The sequence below is a fragment of the Callorhinchus milii genome, unplaced genomic scaffold, assembly GCF_018977255.1.
Source record: "Callorhinchus milii isolate IMCB2004 unplaced genomic scaffold, IMCB_Cmil_1.0 Scaffold3, whole genome shotgun sequence".
NCBI lineage: Eukaryota > Metazoa > Chordata > Chondrichthyes > Chimaeriformes > Callorhinchidae > Callorhinchus > Callorhinchus milii.
In genome coordinates, this window is record NW_024704744.1 from 51,862,444 (window position 1) to 51,882,979 (window position 20,536).

At 42.5% G+C, this 20,536-nt stretch overlaps 1 protein-coding gene across 2 annotated transcripts; it reads right to left on the reverse strand.

The window, feature by feature from the left end:
• Nucleotides 1-3,120: 3,120 nt before the first annotated feature.
• Nucleotides 3,121-18,985, reverse strand: ppil6 (peptidylprolyl isomerase (cyclophilin)-like 6). Of its 2 annotated transcripts, none has more exons than XM_007892881.2 (8): nucleotides 18,908-18,985; nucleotides 13,705-13,800; nucleotides 11,800-11,985; nucleotides 10,688-10,750; nucleotides 9,857-10,004; nucleotides 8,136-8,192; nucleotides 5,555-5,690; nucleotides 3,121-3,374 (listed from the first exon to the last, which is right to left on the reverse strand). In XM_007892881.2, the coding sequence occupies exons 1-8, from the start codon at nucleotides 18,983-18,985 to the stop codon at nucleotides 3,263-3,265; spliced, it is 876 nt and encodes a 291-aa protein (XP_007891072.2). In that variant the 3' UTR covers nucleotides 3,121-3,262. The 2 variants fall into 2 exon arrangements, with proteins under 2 accessions (XP_007891072.2, XP_007891071.2); XM_007892880.2 differs by having other exon boundaries at nucleotides 11,800-11,988.
• Nucleotides 18,986-20,536: the final 1,551 nt, after the last annotated feature.

The following is a 20,536-nucleotide window of genomic DNA, read 5'->3' on the forward strand; positions in this document are numbered from 1 at the left end:
ACTGTGTGAGTCATCAATAAATAAGATTAACAGTATGCTGGGCTATATTGCCAAATCATTTGAGTTGAGATTCCCAGACCTCAGACTCAAGCTGTATAGAGTTGGGCAGATTGCACCTGGAGTATTGCAGTTTTCTGTGGGTCAGTCGGGAGTTTGACAATGCGGAAACCCATCACTATGCTTAAAAGTATCTAAAGCAGATTGAGAGTTCCACCTATACACATTCCATTTACACCATGGAAATTTTTAATTCTGAGAGGATTAGACACAAGAATGGAATGCTCACTCTCCTTAGAGGGGCGCACCCTGCTCGTCCAAAATCCCTGATGGTCCAGCACCCTGGGACATCTTTCTGACATAATAATAATCCTTGCATTTGATATAGCGCTTTTCACATCTTCTAGACATCTCAAAGTGCTTCACAGAATGTGCTGTAAAGTGAATTGACTGTACATTTGTGGGCGAAACGCGGCAGCCAATTGCGCACAGCAGTGTCCCACAAACAGTTGTGGATTGAAAATGACCAATTTATTATTGTTTTTACATGAATGTATACAAGTGTAATTTGTTGTTGTTGCTTACCTAATTCCAGAAAGTATCAGGCGCAGGTTGGCAAGAGCCAAGGCTTGGAGACGCCGCGCTCCACCTCCCTGGACGCTGGACAGTCAGGGATCCACACCTGAGCTGTGTGGGGTGTGGGGGTGGGGCTGGGATCAGGGAGAGTGGAGGGCAGAGAGATGAGGGTGGCCAAAGGCATGGTCAAAGAGCAGAGTCTTCAGGTGTGCTTTGAAGGAGGCAAGGGAAGGAACGAGGTGAAGGGAATGTGGGATGGAGTTCCAGAGGATCGGGACAGAGAGGCTGAAGACCCAACCGCCAATGGTGGAGCAGGCCGGGTGGGGGACATGGAGCAGGCTGGAGCCTGCTGAATGGAGGGAGCAGATAGGTTGATAGGGGGTTAGCAGGTCACGAAAGGTAGGAAGGAGCAAGGCCATGGAGAGCCTTGAAGGTAAGGAAGAGGATTTTGACCTCTAATTTCTGAGGGATGGGGAGCCAGTGGGGCGAGGGTGGTTATGATGGGGTCACAGAGCCTGGTGTAGGAGAGGATGCAAGCTGCAGAGTTCGGGATGATCTGCAGCTTGTGGAGGGAATAGTTGGGAAGAGCAATAAGCAGGGAGTTGGCATAATCGATCCTAGATGTAATGTAGGCATGTATGAGAGTTTCAACAGCCTGAGGGGTGAGGCAGTGGCGGAGCCGGGCACTATTGAGGAGGTGGAGGAAAGCAGATCGGGTAATGGCATGGATATGGGGGCGAAAGGACAGTTGAGGGTCGAACAACACGTCTAGGTTCCTGACTGGCTTGGTGAGGTAGAGTGTGCATCCATGGATGCTGATGTTGTGAGTTCCGGAGTGTGAGGGAGAGATCTGGAGGGGTAGTGGTTGGGAGGACAGAGGCAGCTGAATGGAGCCCTTGATTTTGGTCTCGAGGAAATCCAGCATCTTCTCACAGTTAGAGTTGGAGAAGAGGATGGGACAGGTGTGAGAGGGTGGATTGAGGAGCTGGTTTGTCGTGGAGAAGAGGAACCTGGGATTGTCCTTGGCCTCCAAGATTATCTTGGAATAGAAGGACGAATTAGCGTAGGCAAGGGCAGAACAGTAGGTTTTGAATGTGGTCCAGTCAGATCTGCCAGTGAATCTTTAAATCAGATTTGAGCAAGGTGCGTTCAGCGGCTGGCACCTGACCTTTGAGTGAGCAGAGGTGGCTGGTGTACCCGGGTGAGGTTTGTGAGTAGGAGGTCGTTTAGGAGGTGAGGGGGGTAAGGACATCAAGAATGATGGAGAGGGAGTTGTGGAGGAGAGTGACCGAGGAGGATAAGTCTGTGCAGGAGGTAGGCCAGAGGGGGAAGAGTTCAGACTAGTCCAAGAGTTCAAGAGGGAGTGCGGGGAGATTGTTTTTCAGGGGCGAAAGGAGATGGGGTGGGTTGGGTGGTGGTGGGGAGAGAGATTAAGGAGTTAAGGGAGATAAAATAGTGATCTGAGATGGCTTTATCGGTGATTGTGATATCTGAGACACTGAGGCCCCAGGTAATCACCAGGTTGATTGGGTGTCCATGAACGTGGGTGGCAGAATGGATGTGTTGGGAGAGGAGAAAGGAGAAGTCAGTGGAGATAGAGTAAGAGGGGGTGAAGTGCAGGTTGAAGTTGCCTAGGATGAGGAGGCATTCAGAACAGAGGTAGATGGAAGCTAGGAGGGAGGAGATGTTAGAGATGAACATGGGAGAGGGTTTGGGCGAGACAATAAATTAAGAGAATTTTTAGGGAAAGATTGGAGGGCTGGTAGAGGGTAAGGTGCTCGAAAGAGGGGAATGAGCCAGAGGAGTAGGGGGATAGAGCAAGGACCTGGAGATGAAGGCCACACCATCGCCATGGTGGTTATGATGTGGGTTATGGTGGAAGATACACCCAGGTGGTGTGGCCTCAGTCAGGGGGAAGGTGTCAGCTGGGGTAATCCAGGTTTCAGTGAGGGCTATATAAATATATGCAATTATTGCAGCTGTTGGAGCAGCAAGGCCCTACAGCAGCAAAGCTATGAGATGCATCACCAACTTATCTGGAGATTTGATCACTAGGACACTAGGAATAGTATCATGGATCTTTAATAATAATAATGCATAATAATAGTAATGCATCCCACGGGCCTCAAGTTGGCCATCCTTGGTCTAGATAGCAGTGGAATTTTAGCCTACATTCTGAGCTCAAGTCCCAATGAACCTACAACTTATTCCCCCACAGCGAGAATGTTAGCAACTGAGCCAAGCTTTCTCATGCTTCCTTTAAAAATCCCAAACCCAACAAATCTGGTGCTTGAGTTCAGGGGAGGAACAATGAAACCCATCGTAACACCAACACAAGTCTGAATATAGCAAAACTGATGTGATGATGTGCTCTATTGATTGAGTTTGAGCTGTCTTAATCCATTTCCCAATAAGTGCAAATTCACAGCCAAACATTATCTAGAATTCAATGTGTTTTTGTTGAAATGTTGGATTTTCTTTTCATTCCTCAGCATGAATATCCCTCACTTTGAGCTGTAAAAAATTCACTTTGAAATAGTTGTCCAATTTGCTTGTATAATTTAAGATAATAAGTTTTATTCTGAAGACAAAAACATGCACTGGAAAATAGGATGGGACATAGTTTCAGCCACAGTAGAAGAGCAACAGGGTTATCACAGGAAACACGTTGATAACCCATGATGTGTGCTTAGGGGGTAACAAGACCACAGTCAGTAATTTTACATTCCAACACTGGCCTTTCATTGTTTGTGTCTACATCTTCGAGTTGTTCAAGAACTTTTGTACCCTCTATCAATTGTCTGGCAAAAAAAGAAAAGAAAAGATCACACATGATTAAATACCAGTTACAGGGTAAGATTTGATGTTTAAGAAGAGCACAAATTTAATATGGTTGGGGCTCCTGTAATGCACTTCTCTTCCTTCATGACTATAGACAGCTAATGTTTGGATATATATATGGGTGAGCTTGTATATTGTAACACATAAGCAACCTGTAATTGCACATGTGTGTATATCAGACATAATGATAGTTGGCTGCTGAGTTCGTCCACAGAACACACAATATTGCACTTACAATACTCTCATTTTACAATATATTCTGTTGAAACATTTTGGAATGTCCTCCTGATGTGAAAAACGCTGGACCACCTCCGACGCATCACCCGCCTCTGCCAATACCTCTCTCCAAAAGCTGCTGAAACCCTGGTCCATACCTTTGTCACCTCTCGGCTGGACTATTCTAACGCCCTCCTCTCTGGTCTCCCATCCACTACCATCCATAAAATCCAAATCATTCAAAACTCTGCCGCCCGCATTCTTGCCCGCACAAAACTCCGCTCCCCGATCACCCCAGTCCTTGCCAGACTGCACTGGCTGCCAATCCCAGAGAGGATCGATTTCAAGATCCTCACCGTTGTATTCAAATCCCTCCACTCCTCTGCGCCCCCCGACCTCTCTGACCTTCTCTCTCCTCAAAACAGTACCCATTGCCTTCGTTCCTCCGGGTCTGGCCTCCTCCTCGTCCCCCGAGTCCTCCACTTCACCCTCGGCGGCCGTGCCTTCAGCTACTATGCCCCGAGGCTCTGGAACTGCCTTCCTCACTCCCTTCCCCTCGCCCACTCTCTTTCCACTTTCAGGTCTCTGCTGAAGACCTTTCTTTTCAACCGGGCCTTGGTCACCTTCCTCCCCCTCCCCTTGGCTCGGCACCAGGATCCGTTACTGTAAAGCGCTCTGAGACGCCATCTAGCGTGGAGGGCGCTATATCAATCCAAGTTATTGTTGTTGACCAAAGTTTTGCAGATATGTCAAGTCAACAGGGAGCAAGGCCTGCGGTTCAAGGTTGTGAATGATAATTTTAGGATAGCCACCAGGAAGTTACTTCTTTACACAGTGGATAATTAACAACTGGAACAAGTTACCAAGAAGAACAGTAGAGACCAGGAATGAACTCCTTGATGCTAAAATGAAAATACGGTAGGATTGTCATTTTGGAAAGGTGAGATTAAAAGTGTTGAAGAAACATTTTCATCTGAACCCACTTTATGACGTAAACATGGGCATCTCTCATGTGCTTTGACTGGTTAGTGAGATTTCAGATTTATTAGAGAAACATTCCTGGATTTTAAGGGAAGTTGAGATACACTGCAGCAGATCCAGGAAATTAATCATTCATATTTAAGTACATTTCTAAATTGGTATGAAACTAATCTGGAATTTTTTTTAGAATGTAAAATGGGGTGAGAACTGCAGAATGTGATCTGATTATCACTGGTGATAATCATCACATTATGGGGCGCTTGCAAGTTCCAGTCATCATCTGTTTTAGGGCAAAACCTTCCTCTGACTTACTTCATTAAAATGGTTTCTCCAAAGAGCTGGTTCCTGCAACTGCACAAGCAGTGGGAAGCTTACCAGACAATGTTTGCAAGGGCCAGCTGTGCAGTTCCAGCTGGTTAAACTCTAGTCGTGCTTCAATGCCCTTTCTTGACCCCCAAGTCTCGTTTTATGCCAATCAGCCCCCAATATTTTATGGGATTAGGTAAGCAGAGTGCATTCCTCTAGGAAGAGAGTGCACATTCCATTCCAGACAAAGGAAAATTTCCATGCATATGTGGAACGTTTTGGGTTGTTAAGCATCCAGCTGACCAAGATAGAAAGGCTATTCAGCCAGTCAGCTGGTAGTGCTCTTGATTCTGCTGTCATACAGATTCTACATTTCAGTGCTGCTTCGGGGGATAATTAGCACATCACATACCACATTTTTCACCCCAAGTCTGATTAAAACAAATATACAGTGGTGTGTGGACAAATGATTGATCTAACCATGACCTTAAAAACACCCTAATCAAACTGCGTTCAAACGGTGATGAGTACAAATTGACAGAAAAACTGGAAATCTGAAATTAATATAAGCAGAAATTGACAGCCTGTCCAAAGGATTTGGGACACGACCCTTTATCAAAAGACTGAAAATACTCACCCGAAAGCTACGTATTTGGTGTCCATCCAGGTATTGGGCTGAAGTATGATGTAGAACTGAGATCCGTTAGTGTGTCTTCCCTTGTTAGCCATTCCAATAATTCCCCTCTTCCAGTGAGACACTGCATAATTCTCATCTGGAATAGAAAGCACACTCTATATATGAGCCCACAACACTCACAGCCATTATACGTTCCTGTGAAGTGCTTTGAGACATCCTCTCGATGTGAAAGGCCCTATACCAAATGTAAGGATTATTATCAATAATAATAATGATTCTTGTAAGGACTAGATTATAGTGGAATATCCAAGTGGTGTGATGTGGGTTGACCCAATTTATCTCATTAAATAGTTGTTAAAGAAAGGTTTGCCAGATACTTTCCTCCCAGAGTTGATGTCCCTTTAAAATGATTTACTCCCTTTCTTACTCTCTCTGCAATAGGTGGTTGCATGGATAGAACAAGAAGACAGTTGTTTAAAGTTCTAAATGGCAAATTCAGGACAGATACCAGGAGGTGTTTTTTTACGCAAAGGGTAATCAACGACTGGGACAGTTGCCAGAAAAAGTGATAGAGACCAGGACAGTGGACTCATTTAAAAAGCAGCTTGATGCAGTAATGGCGGGAAAGTAGGGTGGGTGACCAATTTTGTTACCTTGTGATCTTATGAACTAAATATTAAATGTAGCAGGAGAGTTATAACTGTGATTTAAATATGGTGAATTTTATTAACTACTACTACTAATAATTTATTTATGGTCTACGTTAATTAAAACTATCTTGCGTCAGTTGAGCTCTTGACTTGGTATCAAATTCTGGAATTAAACTCCAATGCTTCGACTCAGTCATTCACCCTTCTGAGATTATTAAAATGAATACAACATCTTTTTGGGGAGGTGGGAGAGAAGGAAGAGAAGGTAAACTTGCACTTGAACCATCTCAGGGCAATGAATAGTTGACAACCATCACTGGAGACAAAACAATCAAAAAGGGAATGAAACTGGACCACAAACTGCAGTTTGTACATATATATTAGAAAATATAGATCTGCAGGAATATTAATCATTGTTGCCTTTGGCATATGACCTTTTATATCAGGATGACATCTCAAAGCATTTCACAGGATTTACTGCAAGGTGTTGTGACTGGCTCGAAGGGAGTAACCTCCTTTCAGGGTTCACTTCACTGTTGTGAAGCATTAATGCTAAGGTTTATATTGTCTTCTGAACCCCTTATGAGAGTACTGTTGCCGTGTCAAACCTGAATATCGATTACTTTCTATCTAACTGTTAGTGAACCATTCATCACTATTCTTCTTCAATAGAGACAAATGTTACATCTATTGCTGTTTGACTGAACTTGACTCAAAGATAATAAAGATGATTAAAGCAAAATTCTTTCAAATATGTATTTTAGTTTCTGCCCTGTTCCGGCCTCCCCAGCTCCACCACTCATCTAGTCCAACTGATTCAAAACTCCGCTGCCTCACATCCTCACATATATCTCCACACTCCCAACACCCAGTCCTACCAGGTTCCATTGTCTCCCTATTGCAGAATGAATCAATTTCAAGATCCTAACATTCACTTACAAATCACTTCATGCCCTAGCAACTCCCTATCTCTCCGACCTGCTTACACCCCATTCCCTTCGCTCAGCCAACTCCGAACTTCTGCACGTCCCTCATCCCTTCTGCTCCACCATTGGCCATCCCTTCAGCCACTACGTCCTGAAACTCTGGAACATCCTGCCTGAATCCTTCCACTTTGCCACCTTCTTGTCTATCTTTAGATCACACCATGCCTACAGTCACTTCCCCTCTCTCCCTGGCTCAGAATCATGCTGTGCTATTGTTAAGATCTCCACGTTGTGACCCCACGAGAAGGGCACTATATAAATGCAAGTTGTTGTTGTGGTTGAAACAGGCACCATTCCTGGCTGAAAGCCTAAGGCAGCTGTCCCAAGCTTTGTGCAAATTCCCACCTAGCAATTAGCCACTTAGAGATGGGGGATGAGTCAGCCAAGGCTTCTCTCATGCCCTTTATTTATTGCTCCTCCCTTTGGAAATTGAGGCCTAGCCAAGTTACCTCGTAACTAAGGCAACCCTGAGTAATGAGGAAATAAGGCAATGAGAGTTCACATAATAATAATCCTTGCATTTGATGTAGCGCTTTATCATATCTTCGAGACACCTCAAAGCACCTCACAGAATATATTGTGAAGCGAATTGACGGTATATTTTGTGGGCGAAATGCAACAGCCAATTGCGCCCAGCAATGTCCCATAAACAGTCGTGGATTGAGTGACCAAATAATTTTTATTTATTTTGAAGGATTTATTAGCCCCGGAAAAGCGATTCGACAATCGACTAACAACTGGGTTCCTACTCACTGCTAGGTAAACCACACCACATACCATCATTCCACAATACAGCATTCGTAGCGACAACATGCCTATGGTTTACTCAGAGCCAACTCGGACAAACACCACAGAAAAATTCTTGCCCTCTCTCCCTTCCCCCTTCCTGTTGTAATAATTGTCGCTGATGACACCTTCTTATTAAAGATCAGTCTTTATCCTTACCTTGAAATGTTGGTCCAAAAATAGATTCTCCTCCATCCCCTCTGCTTGTTGGGATATCTTCAGAAGAAATAGAATTATTTACCATAATAAGACTTTAATTGTAGAATAGCATTTTAACCTTTTCAGCAGCAAACCAAAATAATAATCGTGATTTGTTTCTAAAAATTACTGCATCATTTTTTTCTGTAGTTCAACTGTCCTTGAATCTTATACAAAAACCTCTGGACGCTCCCTAAGGAACACAATATGTACAGTAACTTATGGTTGCTGTGTACAATGAGAACATGGTTGTAGGATGAGCACTGGGATCTAAAAGCCATTGATTTGTACATAAATGAGACTGAGATTCTGGATAAGCTCAAGAAGCTTAAAACCAACAAATCCCCTGGTACAGATGACCTGTACTTCAGGATACTTAGGGGACAAGGTAGGACATTAATGCTGCACTGACTGACATTAGGAGGGAACCAGTCTTTCCTGTGGAGGTACTAATGGACTGGAAGAAATAATTAGATCATTAGAAACATTATGTCGGCACTCATCAGAAAAGAAGTGGGGAGTTTACTTGTATAAAAATAAATGACTACCAACGTGGGTTCAGAAAGGGTAGGTCTTGTCTAACCAACCTCATTGACCATTTTTGAGAAATTACAGCCCAGATTGACTGTGAGAAGCCAGATGACATAGTATATCTAGAATTCTCACGCAGAAACCACTTTTACTATTCCTTTGTGGCTTCACAATTTGGATCGGTTACAGACACTCACTTTTTAAATTAGCTATCAGCTGGGCTAATAGAAAGTGCGGAAATGTTTGCCAAAATTGTGGGAAGATTCGCAAAATTTGCAGGAAATTGCGGGGTGGGTTTTGACACATTTTGCTGAAAATGTCGGGGAGTTGGTTTGTGCTATTGAGATACATTTTATTGCCAACTTACATTTTTTCACTTTATTGATAAAAACTAAATATGAGTAAATAACACATATTAGATTGTTGCAAAAAAAAATATTTTTTGCTTCTTTAACAAAACCTGGGTGGTCTTTTTTGGGGGTGTTTGGGGGGAGGGGAAGGAGGGCCACCAGCGAGGCTACAAGAGTTCTCAGGGCCCAGCATCGCACACAGACCCAGAGAGAGAGAGACACGCACAGACCCAGAGAGACACACACACACAGACCCAGAGAGAGAGAGACACACACAGACCCAGAGAGAGACACACACAGAGACCCAGAGAGAGAGAGCACACACACAGACCCAGAGAGAGCACACACACAGACCCAGAGAGAGACACACACACAGACCCAGAGAGAGACACACACACAGACCCAGAGAGAGCACACACACAGACCCAGAGAGAGAGACACACACACACAGACCCAGAGAGAGACATAAACACTGACCCAGAGAGAGACACACACACAGACCCAGAGAGAGAGACACACGCAGACCAAGAGACACACTCACAGACCCAGAGACACACACACACAGAGGGACACACTGCGACACAAAAACACAGAGAGACACACAACACAGACACACACACACACTTTCTCTCTCACTGAAACGAGTGAAGCCCATTTGCCGCTTGCACCGCAGCACGCATTCGCGTCCGCTGTGACAGGCCAGAAACTACATTGATAGTGGGTTTATAGCGGGCTTACAGCAGAGGAAGCTGTTTGTGGCGGATTCCGCGAGAAAAGTGCTGCCGCACTCCTCAGTCTTACCTCCGCCTTGAATCCAGCCATTCTTTACTCGTCTGTGAAAAACAGTGCCTTTGTAACACAGCTGTAACCCATCAGGCATGAGGGCTGGATCCCCTGTGCACAGAGCCCTGAAGTTTTTGCAAGTTATTGGACAGAGATCTGTAAAAAGCTTTGAATATGTTTCTCATTAGTCATTATAGTATTGACTGTCCAACAATATGATTTACCACCCCTCTTGGCCATGCTATTGCCTATTGCGATAGTGAGCCACATAGACACCATCTCCTGGGTTTATACCCTGAGCTTATTAATAAGCAGATCACAACAGGGGAGTGGTGGAGACACTGTCACTGGTCTAAGTAAATGAGGGCTAGGGAAGGGTAAAAGATCAGCTTGTGTTCCCATTTCTGATCACTATCTGGAGATCCATGCTGAAAAGTGCACTTGAAGGAAAATATGGTGGATAGAAGTAAAATTGATAGTGCTCCACTCTCCATGTACACACACAGTCAAATAGACCACCACATCCCATACACACAGTCAAATATACTACGCTACCCCATTCAAATAGAGTCAATTTAATAACCACCGCACCCCATACATTGTCAAATAGACCACCTCACTGCATACAAAGTAAATAGACCACCACATGCACTATGAAGCATGTCTATTTGGGCAAAGGTGAGACAAGGTGGCTACTTGGATGAGTTACTGGAGGGCTGAACTCTCATGGAATCAGAGTCAATTTCTTTAGAAGGGGATGAGATTATGGAATAAAAACAGGATGAAGTGAGTTGAGGTGGGGGGGGGGGGGTGGGGGGGGTTATGTGGGAGTTTTCCCTCTGTTGCTACCTCAAATATGAATCTTCCAATAGGCATCGCATCAATGGAAATATCCATGTAAACAAGACAGTCCTGCAGAAAACAAAGACAGTCTATCACACAGTAACTGGTGTAAAAAACATCACATGACAGAAAAGGAAATTGCATTTCTTCTCCCCCCACAAATAAATACATAAGCTTCTCTCTCCAGATCCACCAGAGATTGATGTTTAACAAAGAGTCACCATCACATGCAAACAAAAGCGAAAATGTCAAATTCAGCAATTACAAGATGCCACAAACAGGGGAACAGAAATTCTTCAAACCCGAGCCTAATGATGACATTTAGCACCCGAGTATCTGACATGTTAAGTAAAAATACACAGAAAATGTGTCTGTATCGCTTCTCACAAATTTTGGATCTTATTATCTAACCTCAGTTAAGGAGTAGGGTTCACCTGGTTAGAGACATATCATTGGCTGCTGCATTTCTCCCACAAAATTCACAGTATAAAATTTACAATATATCCTATGAAGTGCTTTGATTTGTCTCAATGTCGTGATAAGGCGCTATATTAAATGCAAGGATTATTGTTATTAATTATTTATTTATTAGAGACATATCCATGACCACTGCCTATTGCTGATCATTGATTCATTTGCTGGTAGACAGGACTTGAGCAACAAGTGACCCCCTCCCCCCACCCCTAGCTACAATAGCTGCAGCACATCAGTGGCATTGCCCTTGCATTTGGTTGAGCAAATGAACAATAATAAGAAAGCAATTCTCAAAATTTAATTGTGGGGAGGGAGGATTAAGAAAGCTAGGTAACATTTGACTCTGCTTAGGGCAAATATATATATATTTTCTTTCTTTAACCAACATTCTGGCCTTTAAATTGTGCCATTATTTCAGTGAGCATCACCTTCAGATTGTGCTTTAAATTAGCAAAAGAAAAAAACAACAGCAAGCAACAGTAAGATGTAGAAATATAATTTGTCTGCAGTAGCACCACCCGATCCTTCCCTTCCCTCCTCCCTCTAGCCCGCAAATTCTTAAATAAATGACAGAGGCCAATGTTCTTGTGTAAAGATGGTACAGAAATGATAGCTTTATATTGGAAGGAAATCTTTAGGCTTGCCTTGTTCTTGGTCAGAAATTTGAAGTTAAAATCATCAGCTAAAGCTTCAAAAAGAGCATTAGGCCTGAAATCTTGATAGTCGAACTCCTCTTCTGCCCACTTCAGGAATTCTTTCTCGTCACCAATTAACGTGTCATTGATGAAACACATGACCTTTGAACTGAAGCCCCAGACGTCACCTTTCATCTTCTGTCAAAGAGAACCCTCAGTTACCTTCATTTCTACAAACCTAAATCTGATCAGTTAAAGGGGCACTGCTATATTATTTTAAAATTGCCCATACTTTTTTTTGCCATTTATTAAAATAATTTGCATTGAGTCTCACACTGGGGTGGAAAACGTACTGCTGAAAACAATAATATGATTGTCACCTGCTTCCTAGAAAAAACATCCTGCAATGTAAACCTTTTTATCACACCAACTCAGGAGATCTGCCAGAGGCTGATCTCAGGTCACTCTGAGCTTGACCTGAGATCTCCACAGAGCACAGCATTGTGCATCATTGAAGTCTCATGTTGTTGTGATGACAGTGATGCACATTTCTTTTGCCTCTTACCTCTCCCCAAACAAAGAAGCTGTGTTTTTTTTAAATGAATAATAGTGCATCAGTCGCCTCTTTAATACTGATGAACACAGGCATTTCGCAGGATAAATGACCTAGCTATTGCAGATCCAGTGGTCAGAAAATTAATTTTGGCCATCACTTTCACAGCCACTGGGAAAGCAGTGCAATCATTAATGATCCCTTTAAAGGTATTGCATGACATGTAACTCTGACAAAAACGCATTTCAGAATCTGAATCTCTGTAAACACCCTGTTTTTTGAGACCTAGATAGGATATGTGGGGCTCTATGGGGCTGTCCCTATAGTATGGTCATCCACAACTTACTCACATGTGTCTGCGCAACTCTATTCATCCTGCTAGCCTTGCTCTATTCCATTAGCTATCTTTTAGTCTGCTCTTATTTAAGAACTTGGTCTTCAATGTGACTTGTGACTCCAGTAGAGAATGGCAGGTATTTATTTCAAATTTGTATTGGGACTGAAATATTTGGTTCTTTCTCTCTATTTCAGTTTATATTCACTTGTATAATCGATTCCAGATAAATCTATGTCAGAATTTCTCCAAGTCCTACTGATGTATCCAGCTGACTGGGCTGTCATCAGTCATGCCCTGGAGTCATGTAGACATATCTGGCTCAGTAACCAGATGATTGAGACCACCACAAAGGGTTGACTTGATCCCAACCTTTTGTTGCCAAACACGTCACCTTGGAGCTTCTTTGGCTCCAATGAGACCCAGTTTAATTCCCCAAGGCATCAAGTGGGCATTCATTTTTAAATGCATAAATGGTACCCCATTGAGTTATATGATTTCCTAGAGTGACATATACATTGAAAATAGCAAGGGCTTTGAAAAGTGCTCTTGTTTCATGTTTCAATTAATGGAAGGATTTTGAGCCTCAGAAGACGATGAGCCTTTTATTGTTTCCCTGTGAAAGATGTTCCCATCTCTGCTACTTATTATTGCTAGTATTATTATTATCATTCTCACTGAACAGGATCCCAGCTTCCATACCCAATGATGTTGAACTGCTTTTATTACACTGGCTGTGAGTGAATGTCATTAATTGTGAGTGCTTAAGGGACACAATTCTCAAATCAAATCATATTCCTGCTATAAAATATAGCAAATATTTGAGCAATACGGTACACATAAACAAATATCTAAGCAAATTATATATAAATATGTAAGCAAATTATATATAAATATGTAAGCAAATTATATATAAATATTTTAAAAATGTATACAATATTTAATCAAATAGACATTGTATGTACAAATTGACTTAGCTCAGTATTACAACAAACACATATTAACTACATGATAACATGGTAACTACCTTCTGTTTCTCAGTCAAGAATTCAATCCAGGCAAATTCTGAAAGGGGACATATTACTGGTTCAGCCAGCACATCTGGATACCTCAACTTTAGTACCTGTGTAAAAGAAGAATTTATTTTTAAAATAATTTATTTTTAAAACAAAAAATTATTATTAAGCATTTTTCCCTCTGATAACATCTTCCTCTGCAGATTGGAGGTTGGCCTGCTCCAGCCCACATATGGACATCTTCAGTGTCACTCCTCAATATACCTGGCTCCAAGCACGCCAGTTGTTCTTGACTTGTTGTGCAAAGAGCTGATAATCAATATATGTAGATGTATCCTAAGCATTCATAGCAGTTTGTTTGTGGCGATTTACAAAGATTGTACAGCACTGAAACGGGCCATTCAGCTCAACCAGTCTGTGCTGATGTTTACATTCCACATGAGTTCAATGTTATTGTGTTTCTGCATGTCGCTACTCCCACGCTCCCTCTCTACATCTCATTATGTTTCTTTCCTTCCCCCCACCCCGCCCATGATAGTTTAAATCCTCTGTTGCAGCCATACTTATTTTCCCATATTTATATGGATGTAGTGTGCTCCATATCCAGACAGTTATATAAATATTCATTTAGTGTGAATGAAGGCAAGCATATCTGTGTGTGTTTATGTGTGTATGTACATTTGGCATGCCTACAGGCATAAATTAGCTACAGTAAAACTCACTTGAGTCTTATCAGTAGGGACTATAACATTTAATATGACTTACTAAATAGTCTTCAAACCAAGGTACTAAGTTCTCTATATTAATTTCAACATATGTATGGTTTTTTGGTCTGCAGGTACCAAGAACTGCTAGTGAACAGCATAACACTGCATAAAATAACTGAAAATACTGCATTGCCACCATCTTCTTCACCATATCTCCACTCTCTCCCGACTCCATTGGCTCCCTATCCTTCAGAGGATCCAGTTCAAGATCCTGGTCCTCACCTACAAAGCCCTCCATGGCCTCGCCCCACCCTACCTCTCCGACCTCCTAATCCCCTACCAATCCCCCCTTTCCCTCCGCTCAGTCGGCTCCGGCCTCCTCCATGTCCCCCGACCCACCCTCCCTGGAGAGGGTGGTTCGGGGGACATGGAGGAGGCCGGACCATTGGTCTCCAGACCATTGCCTGGAGAGCCTTCAGCCACTCTGCCCCCAACCTCTGGAATTCCATCCCCCAATCACTGCGCCTCGCCTCCTCCTTAGCCTCCTTCAAGTCCCGCCTCAAGACCTTCCTCTTCGACCGTGCCATCGGCCACCCCCCTTCCCCTACCCTCCCCTCTCACCCCCTGACCCCAGCTCGGGTCTGAAATGCTATACGCTGCCCAGCACCTTGGAATGTCCTCCAGACATGAAAGACGCTCTACCAATGTAATCTTATTGTTGTTGGATATAATTATTGAGCAGTGGTTGCACCATTTAGAGGTGCATTGTTGCAGAGAGCAACAACTGCTTATCTCTTTTCATCATCAACATGGCTTGGCATGATCAGCAAAGTTAGTAAGATTACATACTCAGTTAGTATAAACAAAAGGGGACCCAAAACTCATCATTGTGGAATTTGCTACTTACTTTCCTCCATTTTTTCCTCACTGTTTAGTATGACAATGTTCAAACCAGCTGGATAATCTTCCATTAAGTCAATATGTTTCATCGCTTTTAAAGGAAATCTCACACGTGGAACTTAATTAAATGCTTTTCGAAAATCTAACTAAATTACAGGCACCAAATACGGAGATAATATTTGCTGTCCTCCATTTCTTAGGAGTCCTTTAGATAGGCATTTATGGATCTTAAAATAAAAACCAGAGCATTACCTGTTTCTGCTCTGATTTCCTTGAGGATTCTAGATTGCATCTCATGTGCTCTTCTACAAATTAGTTCAGCCTTAAATCTCAAATAATTCTAATTTCCTGTTTTTATATGCTCCCAGGATTTTAGACTTAAGTATAAAATATAAAAACAGAGTATAAAAATATTTAAAAAATATAAAATGCATGTAAAAACAGAAGTCGCTGGGAACACTCCAGCAAGTCAGGCAGCATCTATGGAGAAAGTGAATCAAAGTTTTGGGTGTTCCCAGCGACTTCTGTTTTTGTTTCAGATTTCCAGCATCTGCAGTATTTTGCGTCCATGTCTGAATATATTGTTTTGATCTTTGTGGAAAAAAAAGTTGCTTCATTGGCTAAAGAACCGTGGTTAGAGCACTCGCCTCGCAAGCGAGACACTTGGGTTCGATTCCTGGCATGGCGAAACCTTGGGCAAGTTTCCTTACTCCACACGCCTGATAATAATTTCGTCACTCAATCAACGACTTTTTGTGGGACACTGCTGTGCGCAATTGGCTGCCGCGTTTTGCGCACAAAATATAGTCAATTCACTTTACAGTATATTCTGTGAAGCGCTTTGAGACGTCTAGAAGACGCGAAAAGCGCTATATCAAATGCAAGGATTATTATTATCATTATAGACGTTTCCATCAGTTTGGTTTAAACATTTTATATGAATCAACTTTATCATTCCTCTTAATTTTGAAAAAAAGTTAGATAGCTTCAAACTTTTCCAATGAGAACAAAAATCAACTTGGACGAGATTCCTGAGTCCAGGCATCACTTTTGCATCATGTCAAGGGCTATGATATCCTTCCTGTGCTATGGTAACAGGTGCTGTGAACAACACAATACCTGAGGTCTAATTTACTGCAATATCATCAACTCTTTGCCTCTATAACCAAATGGCTCCAAAATACAGCAAATTTAATTCAAATAATTTAGTAAATAAGATGAAGCAAGTGTAAGCGCCTCATTCACCTGTGCATTGCATGTTACTATATGAAATCTTGGATCTCTGAAAAGGCCGACCACCTCCAGCTTTAGGGGTGGAACCTTGGTGCGTTCTTGAGCATAAGCGCATTTTCGTTTTCTAGGCACAGGGCCACAGGTCGCCATGGTGGAACTTGTAGAGGTGGAAACAGAACACTTATTTCACATTGACCACCTGAGAGCCCACATTTCAGGGTATTGGTGGTGTCCTGTCCTGTGCCAGGAGAGACATGGCACACCACCATTAAATGGTCACTGCCAAACCCCATTCATAATCAATCATTTGTGATGTCACAGCAAATGCACAGCTCAGGTTTAATACTGAACAATTTTATATCCATTAATAAGTTAGATCATTTGTTTGCAATACCAACTATGCTTTATGATCATGTTGCCCTGGCTCATTTGGTAGCATTCTCGCCTCTGAGTCAAAGAGCTGTGGGTTCAAGACCCATGCCAGGATTTGGAACTCATATAGTCTAAGATAACACTCCAATGCAGTCATGGGGGTTGTTAGAGGTGCCATATTTTGGATGAGGCAATAAACCGAGGCCCCACTCCATGTTTAGGTGGATATTAAAGATCCCAGGCACGATCGGAAAAAAGAAGGCAGTTTCTCCTGCTCTCCTGGCCAATGAGGTGCTACACCAAATGCAATGCCAAATGTAAAGGGTTATTATGGAGTCCTGTAGCTCAGTGGTTAGAGCACTGTTCTTGCAAGCGAGACACCTGGGTTCAATTCCAGGCAGGGTGAAACCTTGGGCAAATTTCCTTACTCCACACGCCTAATAATAATTCCTCCAAAACAAAAAACAATAATAAATTGGTCATTTTCAATCCACGACTGTTTGTGGGACACTGCTGTGCGCAATTGGCTGCTGCGTTTTGCCCACACATATACAGTCAATTCACTTTACAGCATATTCTGTGAAGCTCTTTGAGATGTCTAGAAGACGTGAAAAGCGCTATATCAAATGCAAGGATTATTATTACTATTATTAATAATTAATTACTGAAAAGTGGAGCTCCTCAAATACAGTTTTAAAACCCGGTAACAAGGTCCAAGAACACAGGCTCTAAGATTGAAGATGTTTAGCGCCAGGGAATAGTTAGAAGTAATGAAACGCTACAGGCAATTGTGCACAGCAATGTTCTACAAACAGTCGTGGATTGAAGTGACCAATTTATTATTATTTTTTTGAAAGAATTATTACCCCCGGAAAAGCGATCCTCCAGGCAGGCGGAGTAGTGCTACGGGACACTATCCTGTGTGAAGGGCTCCATATGAATGCAAATTGTTGTTCTTGAGTATGAAGTTCCAATTGGTTTGAATTAGATGGGTTAACTGATAGGATTGGTAGCATGACTGCATGAAAATAGATAACAGAAGAAAAGGATCATGAGCCATATGGAAGAGAAGGTATACAGACAAGTATTAATTTTCCACCAAGTCAATAGATATCTATCAAAGATCAAAAACAGAGATGGTCTCATTGTTAGCCATGAGTTATAAGCAAATGGAATTCCTGAGTGGTTAAACAAAGCTGGAAATTATTTCTGGAGTCTGGTCTCTCTGAATATTATTTGCATATTCTCTATTTATTTGATAATATCCTTAATTTCTTTGAAAACCTTGTGTGTTTCACCGGGTTGCTGTTCTTACATCTAGGTAAGGAGATTGCGTTGGAATGGGTTATTATGATCTATCTCATATAGGTTATAATAATAATTTGGTCACTCAATCCATGACTGTTTCTGGATCACTGTTGTGTACAATTGGCTGCCATGTTCTCCCACAAAATATGCAGTCAATTCACTCTACAGAATATTCTGTGAAGCGCTTTGAGATGTCTTGAAGATGTGATAAGGCGCTATATCAAATGTAAGGATTATTATTATTATTGTAACACATACATCAATCAGTCAATATTATTGCTTTAATCCTAGATAACATATATATTATACATATACAAAAATATATACATGGTTTGTAGGACACTGCTTCAACTGCACAATTGGCTACCACATTTCGCCCATAAAATATGCAGTCAACCAACTTTGCAATATATCCTGTGAAACGCTTTGAGATGTGTTAACAAAATCAAAGTTATTGAAATGATAAAGCGCTATATCAAATGCAAGGATTATTATTATACACATTCACACAGATATTGGCAATTTTTATGAACCATTTAATGCAATACTGTATTCTGAAGTAAAATCAGAAAAGTGCAACCTGGTAACAGATTTATTCTACTATTAAGAGCCCCTTTGTATTTACAGATTACGTGGGCTCTTTCAAACCAAATTAAACAGTAAATAATACAATGCAATGAAAAGTATCAATTACCTCAGCTGCACATTTTGCCATGTAAAATGCTGGCTTTGACTGAAGGCCAAACACTTCAAGCTGCAAACATGGAGCCATCTTAGATGAGTGGCTGTAAACAAACATGCAGTTTCCATGGAGAACTCTGCAAATCCCCCACGTGTGGAAAGGATGATTTGGAGACAAGCTGACTACAGAAGAGCTAATAATGACCGCACCAAAGTGCTTCCATTATTTATGATTCAAAAGTAAAAAGTCCATTAAACAATTCAACAGATATTAAATTTTTTTAATATTTAAAGATATTACGCGTCTCGTAAGCATGGGTGTAATTCAAAAAATGAATTCCTCTTAACTATTCAATGATTGCGGTAGTAAATGGTTTACATATGTCTTAATAGAGTGCAGCGTGTAATTTGATATCACCAAATAGTGCCTACGTTTGCTCTCTCATTGAACTATGAAGAAATACAACCTGTTGCTGGGCAACATCTTTATCTCAAGCCACCAAACATACATACACAGCAATATATTAGCTTACTCCTTTCGTATTTAAATCATTTTAACCATCTAGAGAATGGTTACTGAACATTGAAATCCGCCCACAGTACAGAGACTGCACTTGTGAAAGTCACAAATGATATCCTCTCTATCTGTGACCAGGGCTCCCTCTGCCTCCTTGTCCTCCTGGACCTCTCCGTCGCTTTTGACACAGTCAATCACGCCATCCTCCTCCACCGCCTTTCCTCCGTCATCCACCTCAGTGGGACCGCACTCGGCTGGTTCGAGTCCTATCTCACGAACCGCCAGCAATACGTCTGCACAAATGGCTTCTCCTCCCGCTCTCACCCGGTTACCTGCTGTGTGCCCCAAGGATCCATCCTTGGCCCCCTCCTCTTTCTGATCTATATGCACCCTCTTAGGGATGTCATCTGCAGACATGGGGTACACTTCCACGTGTATGTAGATGACACCCAACTCTATTTCTCCACCTCCAGCTGCGACCCCCAGTCCCCTGATGTTCTGTCAGCCTGTCTGTCAGACATCAGGAGCTGGATGGGCATGAATTTCCTTTAACTAAACATTGATAAGACGGACGCCATACTCTTTGGCTCTCGATAACGTCTAAAATCACACAGTTCTCACCTCCTCCACCTACCCAAACTCCTTCTAAAACTCTCTGAACCCGTATGCAACCCAGGCGTCAGGTTCGACCCCCAATTATCCTTCCTCCCCCACATCCGGTCCCTCACCAGCACCGCTTTCTTCCACCTCCGACGCATCTCCCATCTCTGCCAATACCTCACTCCAAAAGCCGCTGAAACCCTGGTCCATGCCTTTGTCACCTCTCGGACGGACTATTCAAATGCCCTCCTCGCCGGTCTCCCCTCCACTACCATTGATAAAATCCAGGTCATACAAAACTCTACCCCACATTCTAACCCACACCAAACTCCGCTCCATGATCACCCCAGTCCTTGCCAGACTGCACTGGCTGCCTGTCCCAGAGAGGATCGACTTCAAGATCCTCACTTGTTTTCAAATCCCTCCACTCCTCTGCACCCCCTACCTCTCTGACCTCCTCTCTCCTCAGTGCCCGCTGCCTTCGTTCCACCGGGTCTGGCATGCTTCTTGTCCCCAGAGTCCTCT